Source organism: Electrophorus electricus, chromosome 21, assembly GCF_013358815.1.
Source record: "Electrophorus electricus isolate fEleEle1 chromosome 21, fEleEle1.pri, whole genome shotgun sequence".
NCBI lineage: Eukaryota > Metazoa > Chordata > Actinopteri > Gymnotiformes > Gymnotidae > Electrophorus > Electrophorus electricus.
Window position 1 is genome coordinate 6,533,836 of NC_049555.1, and position 10,000 is coordinate 6,543,835.

Below are 10,000 nucleotides of genomic sequence, written 5' to 3' on the forward strand. Positions count from 1 at the left end.
AAAAGTATGGGGGCACTTTCAAATGAGATTTAAGAATTGCACATCAGCCTGTAAGGTTTATGGCCTTGTGTGTCTGCAGCGACCGTAGGCTACTACACAGCCAAATCAGCAGTGTTAAATATACACCTGACATTACTCCTGTACAGTTTAATCTATGCCTACTGAGTTCGGTTTGATTCATTTCGACTCCGTATGACTCCACATTGAACAACTGCTTGCAGTGAGTGAACTGACTCCCGCCTCCGGGCATGCGTGCTTTCCGCAGGCACAAAGCCCTGCTGCAGGACGCTGATACGCTTTATGGATGTGACACGTTGGCTTGTGCTGAATGCATTAGCTGCTTGTAATGTATAATAATTAAAGCCCCATGCCTGTGTCGGGCAGGGCGAGGGCATTGTGCTGCTGCACCGGTCGTCACCTCCACCCATCCCCCACTGGGTCTGGACCAGCCCTGCGGGAGATTCCATTACCGACGGACCCCTGAGTCCAAGGCCCGCGGAGCAGGCTCTGAGCTCTGACTCAGAGCACACACACCACAGAGCTATATTATGCTGTAGAAAATAGACTCCTTCAAAACAGATTTGCCAACAATCAGCCCCCCCCCCCCCCCCCACCAAGCTGGGCTTGGCGTCGAAGCAGACGAGATGAAAGTGGCTGTGGATTTGTTTCTTCCTTTGTATTGGTATTTTTTGCACCCACCTCCCTCCATATATGATTTCAAACCTCTCGACAAGAAAGAGCGCAATCATTTTGATTATAGAGAACCACTCTGCTTTTAAAAGGGAAAGAAAAGAGAGAGCAACAGAGAGTGGGAGAGAGAGAGGGGGAGAGAGAAAGGGAGAGAAGGAGGGGAAGAGAGGGAAACAGAAATAGAGATAGCTAGAGGCTGGTTTAGCTTCCTGGCTCAGACATACTACAGGAAGGACTACAGGAATGGCTGGTATGATGTCAGGACAGCGATGGATGCTGTGGTACTGATGCTGGAATGGTGTTGATGCTGGGACGGATGGTGTGGTACTGATGCTGGAATGGTGTTGATGCTGGGACGGATGGTGTGGTGCTGATGCTGGAATGGTGTTGATGCTGGGACGGATGGTGTGGTGCTGATGCTGGAATGGTGTTGATGCTGGGACGGATGGTGTGGTACTGATGCTGGAATGGTGTTGATGCTGGGACGGATGGTGTGGTGCTGATGCTGGAATGGTGTTGATGCTGGGACGGATGGTGTGGTGCTGATGCTGGAATGGTGTTGATGCTGGGACGGATGGTGTGGTGCTGATGCTGGAATGGTGTTGATGCTGGGACGGATGGTGTGGTGCTGATGCTGGAATGGTGTTGATGCTGGGACGGATGGTGTGGTGCTGATGCTGGAATGGTGTTGATGCTGGGACGGATGGTGTGGTGTTGGTGCTGGGGTGGTGTTGAAGCTGGGACGATGTCGGTGCTGGAATGGTGTTGTGGTTGGGACAGTGTTGATGCTGGGATGGATAGTATTTTGTTGGTGCTAGTGTGGTGTTAAGGTTAGGATGGTTTTAAGGCTGGGATGGTGTTGGTGCTGGGGTGTTGTTGAAGTTAGGATGGTATTCATTCTGGGATGGTATTGGTGCTGGTCTGGTGTTGAGGCTGGGATGGTGTTGGTGCTGGGGTGGTATTAATTCTGGGATGGTGTTGGTCCTGGGGTGTTGTTGAGGTTGGGATGGTATTAAGGCTGGGATGGTGTTGGTCCTGGGGTGTTGTTGAGGTTGGGATGGTATTAAGGCTGGGATGGTGTTGATGCTTGGGTGGTGCTGAGGTTGGGATGGTATTAAGGCTGGGATGGTGTTGATGCTGGGGTGGTGCTGAGGTTGGGATGGTATTAAGGCTGGGATGGTGTTGATGCTAGGGTGGTGCTGAGGTTAGGATGGTATTAAGGCTGGGATTGCTGTTATGGTGTTGAGGCTGTATGATGAGTATAGATTTGCAAGAGCTCTGTGTGTTCATTAAATTAGTAGTTTTTTAAATGTCTTAGCACTGTTTAAGTCTAGTATAGCACTGATTTATGTTAACAACCCAACAAACAAGCAAACAACAAACAAAAATATGTCTTGACTATAGTGGTGAGACACATCTGGCATGTTTCAAGATGCCATCTTCACTGACTTCTTCAGCCAGTCCTTGACCAAGTATGTTGTAGCTGTGTGCTTTAAGACCTCTGTAATCACACCAGTTCCCAAAAAGCAGAAGATCTCTTTACACCAGTGAGTGTACCTCTGACGGTGACTCTGTTAAACCTATTAAGTTTGCAGATGACAGCACTCTGTTCAGTCTCGTCTCAAGTATTGATAAGTCTGTGTATCGGAAGGAAGTAACACATCTGGTGTCATGGTGTGGAGCCTACAACCTGGAGCTAAACACACAAAAAATGTGGAGATGGCCATAGACTTCAGTAAGTCCACTGCCCCACTGCCTCCACAGGGTTCCACAGTCACAGCAGAGTCCTACAAATTCCTGGGCATGACCATTCAGTGAGATCTCCAGCACTGCAGTGAAGAAGGCCCAGCAGGGCTTATATTTCTTGCGTCAACTCAAGAAATGTTGGCAGCCCCAAGCACTACTGGTCCAGTGTTACACTGCTATAATAGAGTCCATCATCACGTCCTCCATCTCTGTCTGGTTCAGCCCTGTGTCCTCTCAGACCAAGCGAAAACTGCAACAAATGGTGCGAGGTGCAGAGAAAATCATTGGCTGTCGGCTTCCCACCCTGGAAGACCCCTATAGGGCCAGAACGAGGAAGAGGGCAGAGAAAATCATGGCAAACCCCTCACAACCCGATCACTCTTTCTTCTAGCGATTTCCATCACAGCGGAGACAGAGAGTGAGAGCCCAAATGACACGGACCAACCGCAACCTCCATGGCTTCTGTCCCCGGTCATCTACCTCCTAGACAAGGACCTTCTCACATCCCTCTGAGTTAAATGACTGTACATGCACTGTAATGTACACCACCACTGAACACACCATAACGTAATCCTTTTGAATAAGATCCCCTTTCCTCCTACCTGTGCCAGTGCACATATCCAACTCTGATTCATTGCCAACTACACACTCTATAAAAATGTTTACATTCATATTTATATTAATATTACCTCTCAATTCTGTTGTATGTACATGCTGTATATATTATACTTCAGCACCCCAGTACTTGGCCTCATCTGTCACACTGCACACACTTTACTTGCTGCTGTTTGCACACTTGTCTTTATATATATATATATATATATATATATATATATATATATATATATAATATACTTATCCTACTGAAGTTAATCACCAAGAGAAATTCCTTCTACATTTTGTACTTGGCAAATAAAAGATTACGATTCTTCATCAGTTTACTTCATTTAATGAGGCAAATGTCATATTAATTACTATGTGATAGAAACGTTCAGCAAATCCTTCAATACATGAGTGGTGAAAGATATATTTCTTTCCCTTTTAATATAATGCTCAAACTGCAGGATTAATTTCTCTGGCAACATGGGAGTCTTACTTGTGAAGAGAAGTGTTTTAAATGAACTACTTAGGCAAAAACAACAAATCTAGAAAATATTCATAATACTCAGTGTGTTTGTGTGTGTGTGGATATATACGCACACACACACACACACACACACACACACACACACACACACACACACACACACACACATATATGCATAGGTGGAGGGTGCGGGTTTCTCACCCCTCTTGATGAGCTGGATGTTGGCTTGCCTTCTGCCGTTCCCATTCTCCACGTAGCAGGAATAGTTGCCCAAGTCTGTTTCCTTCATAGCATCTATGGTAAGTGAGATCGCCACTTCTTGTTCCCCCAGGTGCTCTCGCAGAGTCCTTGAACAACAGAGTGACAACACAGAGACAATCCTGCTTAGTACAGCTTAGCACAGCACAGCACAGAGAGACAACCCTGCTAAGTACAGCTTAGCACAACACAGAGAGACAATTCTGCGTAGTACAGCTTAGCACAACACAGAGAGACAATTCTGCGTAGTACAGCTTAGCACAACACAGAGAGACAACCCTCCTTAGTACAGCTTAGCACAGCACAGAGAGACAACCCTGCTTAGTATAGCTTAGCACAGCACAGAAAGACAACCCTGCTTAGTACAGCTTAGCACAGCACGGAGAGACAACCCTGCTTAGTACAGCTTAGCACAGCACGGAGAGACAACCCTGCTTAGTACAGCTTAGCACAGCACAGAGAGACAACCATGTGTAGTACAGCTTAGCACAGCACAGAAAGACAACCCTGCTTAGTACAGCTTAGCACAGCACGGGGAGACAACCCTGCTTAGTACAGCTTAGCACAGCACAGAAAGACAACCCTGCTTAGTACAGCTTAGCACAGCACAGAGAGACAACCCTGCGTAGTACAGCTTAGCACAGCACAGAAAGACAACCCTGCTTAGTACAGCTTAGCACAGCACAGAGAGACAACCCTCCTTAGTACAGCTTAGCACAGCACAGAGAGACAACCCTGCTTAGTATAGCTTAGCACAGCACAGAAAGACAACCCTGCTTAGTACAGCTTAGCACAGCACGGAGAGACAACCCTGCTTAGTACAGCTTAGCACAGCACAGAGAGACAACCCTGCTTAGTACAGCTTAGCACAGCACAGAGAGACAACCCTGCTTAGTACAGCTTAGCACTGCATAGAAAGACAACCCTGCTTAGTATGGCTTAGCACTGCACAGAGAGACAACCCTGCTTAGTACAGCTTAGCACAGCACAGAGAGACAACCCTGCTTAGTACAGCTTAGCACAGCACAGAGAGACAACCCTGCTTAGTACAGCTTAGCACAGCACAGAGAGACAACCCTGCTTAGTACAGCTTAGCACTGCACAGAGAGACAACCCTGCTTAGTACAGCTTAGCACAGCACAGGGAGACAACCCTGCTTAGTACAGCTTAGCACTGCACAGAGAGGCAACCCTGCTTAGTACAGCTTAGCACAGCACAGAGAGACAACCCTGCTTAGTACAGCTTAGCACAGCACAGAGAGACAACCCTGCTTAGTACAGCTTAGCACTGCATAGAAAGACAACCCTGCTTAGTATGGCTTAGCACTGCACAGAGAGACAACCCTGCTTAGTACAGCTTAGCACAGCACAGAGAGACAACCCTGCTTAGTACAGCTTAGCACAGCACATAGAGACAACCCTGCTTAGTACAGCTTAGCACAGCACAGAGAGACAACCCTGCTTAGTACAGCTTAGCACTGCACAGAGAGACAACCCTGCTTAGTACAGCTTAGCACAGCACAGGGAGACAACCCTGCTTAGTACAGCTTAGCACTGCACAGAGAGGCAACCCTGCTTAGTACAGCTTAGCACAGCACAGAAAGACAACCCTGCTTAGTACAGCTTAGCACTGTACAGAAAGACAACCCTGCTTAGTACAGCTTAGCACTGCACAGAAAGACAACCCTGCTTAGTACAGCTTAGCACAGCACAGAAAGACAACCCTGCTTAGTACAGCTTAGCACAGCACCGAAAGACAACCCTGCTTAGTATAGCTTAGCACAGCACAGAAAGACAACCCTGCTTAGTACAGCTTAGCACAGCACGGAGAGACAACCCTGCTTAGTACAGCTTAGCACAGCACAGAGAGACAACCCTGCTTAGTACAGCTTAGCACAGCACAGAGAGACAACCCTGCTTAGTACAGCTTAGCACTGCATAGAAAGACAACCCTGCTTAGTACAGCTTAGCACAGCACAGAGAGGCAACCCTGCTTAGTACAGCTTAGCACAGCACAGAGAGACAACCCTGCTTAGTACAGCTTAGCACAGCACAGAGAGACAACCCTGCTTAGTACAGCTTAGCACTGCATAGAAAGACAACCCTGCTTAGTATGGCTTAGCACTGCACAGAGAGACAACCCTGCTTAGTACAGCTTAGCACAGCACAGAGAGACAACCCTGCTTAGTACAGCTTAGCACAGCACATAGAGACAACCCTGCTTAGTACAGCTTAGCACAGCACAGAGAGACAACCCTGCTTAGTACAGCTTAGCACTGCACAGAGAGACAACCCTGCTTAGTACAGCTTAGCACAGCACAGGGAGACAACCCTGCTTAGTACAGCTTAGCACTGCACAGAGAGGCAACCCTGCTTAGTACAGCTTAGCACAGCACAGAAAGACAACCCTGCTTAGTACAGCTTAGCACTGTACAGAAAGACAACCCTGCTTAGTACAGCTTAGCACTGCACAGAAAGACAACCCTGCTTAGTACAGCTTAGCACAGCACAGAAAGACAACCCTGCTTAGTACAGCTTAGCACAGCACCGAAAGACAACCCTCATTAGTACAGCTTAGCACAGCACAGAGAGGAACTGCACCGTTTCACAGCACAGAGAGGAACAGCCCTGTAACAGCACAGAGAGGAATAGCCCTGAAACAACGCATGTGGTCCAGCAGTGCCAGTGCAGTATAACTGCAATGCACTCCAACATTCCAGAAATGCCAGGAACTGTATTAGCTTTGAGTGAGTCAAGGTGAGGTCGTAACTGCCCACTTCAAAGGGTAAACGCCTCAGTTAATGAACGGCTTATTGCAAAGCAGCGCTCCAGTGGGCTGCAGGAGGATGAATACGTGCAGCGTGGCATGCAGAGATAAAGGTGCTGCCGCCGTCCGGACAATACAATGCGTTCGACAATGTCCAGCAACCATAAAGTCCAGTGATTACCCACAAGCCTGTAAAGGGATGAGAATATCGCAGAGAAACCTAAACAGAAGAGTAAACTGTATAGATCAGCACAGAGATAGAACAGCCCTTTCCCACACAGTGTGAAAGATTATGCAGTAATGAGGTTTGGAGGTGAAAAAAGGCTGGTTTTCTTAACCGTTACCATGGAAACCAAGTCTAGTTATGGAAAGAGAGAAAACAGAATTCTATAAAGCAAAAGAAGCTTCTCTCTGTGTGTGTTACACTCTGTCTCCCAATATCCCTCTCTCCCTCCTTCTGCTTTCTTTCTCTTCCTCTCGCTCCTTCTTGCCCTCCCACTCCCTCCCTCGCTCCCTCCCTCCCTTCTCCTCTCCATCATGTCTGTTCTGTTTGCTGATATTTCTGCTGTCACTGAGGCTCCCGATATGGTGTGCGGCACTAATAACGCAGGACAGATAAGTGCCAGAGAGCTGGTGCACTGTATCGTTCCGTCCCCGGAGGACACTCCACTCCGTTTAATAACGATTAATCACCGCCGCCACGGCGCCGCATGCGCCGGAACTAAATCAGACCCATTACAGCATTCATGTTGTGGCAGGAGCACTAATAATGGCTGAAATGTGGGGCCCCTTGTCAGGGGCTGCTGTTGGTCATGGCTGTTTGTGCTGACCCAGAATCAGCCTCTCTTCATAAAACCCTAATCTATTATAGAGGAAGCACAGAATCTGAGCTGACCTGGATGGCTCAGAGTGAGGTTTCTCAGATCTGTGGTCAGGAGAGGTAGAGCTGGGTGTGATGGGTTGTGAGTGGGAGGCGGAGCTGTAAGGGAGAGGCGGAGTCTCGTGACACTTGTTTTAGAGTGGCAGCATTAGAGGAATCATAAGAAATGGGTGCTACACTCTAGTTTCACTGTCATGCTGATGTGGCACTTTTAGATCCACTAAACATTTTTAAGAATTTAATTTTTTTCTCAATTTTCTCTCCTACACACATATGCAGAAACATACAAACATAGTATCACACCAAGGCAATCTGCAAATCTGACAATTCAAAGAATGTCAGAGACAGAGAGAGAGAGAGAGAGAGAGAGAGAGAGACATAAACACACCACAGAAACCACCAAGTTTCCCTCAGAGAAATACCCTTAACCTATAAATCAAAATATTTACTATGCAACCTTCAGCATCATGTATATTGTTCTTTCAGTTCAGTTCATATGAAACACACACACACACACACACACACACACACACACACACACACACACACACACACACACACACACACACACACACACACCTATTCATATATCAAACAGTAATAATTGAGGCTTCAATGGCTCCCTCAAAAACGGCTTCATGAATGGAGGAGAACGAGGGAGACAGGAGAATGGAGAACAGAAGAGAGAACGGAGAAGAATGAGGAAGAATAGAGAATAGAATGGAGCAGAATAGAGGTTAATGAATGGAAGAGAAATGAGGAGAACAGATGAGGCAAGAGAAAAGAGTGTATGAGCACAGAGGAGAATGAGGGAGCTGGAGGCTTGTCTCTGATGGTAGATGAGTGATAGGAGCAGGGCAGGGTGCCATGCCCAGCAGTACGGTAAACATGGCATCTGGTGTCCAGCTGGGCACGAGGCTGTAACCTGGAGCTGCAGACACTACCTGGGCAGACACTGTCAGGAAGGGGGGCTGTGGGACAGAGACCTTCCACTAGGCTCTGAGCAGACAGCCTACATGGGCTGGGGGTGTACGGATAAACCAGAAGGGTCCTGGAGGCTGTGGAATCGAAAAATTCCAGTAGTGGAAGGTGGAGGGAGCATGATGAATGCAGTTCACTCTGCAAATTACACACACACACACACACACACACACGCACACACACACCTGTCCTTTCCCAAATATAGCCAATCTGTCAACCTGTCAGTCAACATAAAAATGCACTCTAATGCACTCTACCTCAATCAGCTCTTCCGTTGCTATTCCAGTACCTTTCTCTCCTCTGTCTTTCCTTTCCTCCCTCTTCCTCTCTCGTTCTCACTCCTGTCTTCTTCTCCTCCACTCCCTTTCTCTCCCGCCCACTACTTCTATCTCTCTCCCTTCTTCCTATTTTTTCCCTTTCTTTTTGCTCTCTCCACTCCCTCTCTCCTTTATCCTCTCTTGCTGTCTCCTCTCTCTCACACCCCTCCCCCTGCCCTCCATCGTCCTTTCTCTGGTCTATAATTGGTCGGATTTTCCCTGAGGCCTGTGGGTAAGGTTGCCGCTCTGTTGCCCTAAGCCCCGCTGGCCTAACAGAGATATGTTTCTTAAATGTCACTCCATTGAACGACTCATTTTCTCTTCTTGCTGCCTGTCTGACCCAGTGTTGGTGTTAACCTTTGTATTAGCTTTCATTTTCTGAACGTCAGGAACAATGTGTATGTAGGTGGGGTGGTGTGTGTGTGTGTGTGTGTGTGTGTGTGTGTGTGTGTGTGTGTGTGTGTGTGTAGTCACTTGTACGGTAAGTGTCAATTTATTGTCAATAATTATTTTTAATGATCAGTTTCCTTATTTGCTTTTAAAATTACTGGCTGCAAATCAGAATGGGAAATAAATGAAATCAGTCAATTGTAGCATCACAGAGAACAGGTGCTTCCTAAAGCCCATCCCTCACTGTTCACTGTAGCCCAGGGTCCTGAACGGCATATCACTTCCTGTACTGCAGAAACGGGACATTAGATGCTAAGTAATCAGCTGGGCAAATGAAGACAGCCAAACACCAGCTGATGGCGTGACAGATCAGAGCCAGAGCACCAGGTGATGGCGAGACAGATCAGAGCCAGAGCACCAGGTGATGGCGAGACAGATCAGAGCCAGAGCACCAGGTGATGGCGAGACAGATCAGAGCCAGAGCACCAGGTGATGGCGAGACAGATCAGAGCCAGAGCACCAGGTGATGGCGAGACAGATCAGAGCCAGAGCACCAGGTGATGGCGAGACAGATCAGCGTCAGAGCACCAGGTGATGGCGAGACAGATCAGAGCCAGGGCACCAGGTGATGGCGAGACAGATCAGAGCCAGGGCACCAGGTGATGGCGAGACAGATCAGAGCCAGAGCACCAGGTGATGGCGAGACAGATCAGAGCCAGAGCACCAGGTGATGGCGAGACAGATCAGAGCCAGGGCACCAGGTGATGGTGAGACAGATCAGAGCCAGAGCACCAGGTTTTGGCGAGACAGATCAGAGCCAGGGCACCAGGTGATGGCGAGACAGATCAGAGCCAGGGCACCAGGTGATGGCGAGACAGATCAGAG

The 10,000-nt window shown here is 48.0% G+C and overlaps 1 protein-coding gene across 4 annotated transcripts in view; it reads right to left on the minus strand.

Moving 5' to 3' along the window:
• The window catches only part of il1rapl1b (interleukin 1 receptor accessory protein-like 1b), a 295,493-nt gene that overhangs the window by 20,146 nt on the left and 265,347 nt on the right, over window positions 1-10,000 (minus strand). For all 4 annotated transcript variants that reach the window (XM_027011408.2, XM_027011407.2, XM_035520914.1 and 1 more), the window contains exon 8: window positions 3,725-3,870. In XM_027011408.2, coding sequence (XP_026867209.2) covers window positions 3,725-3,870 — 146 coding nt within the window. The remainder of the gene's footprint in view (window positions 1-3,724; window positions 3,871-10,000) is intronic.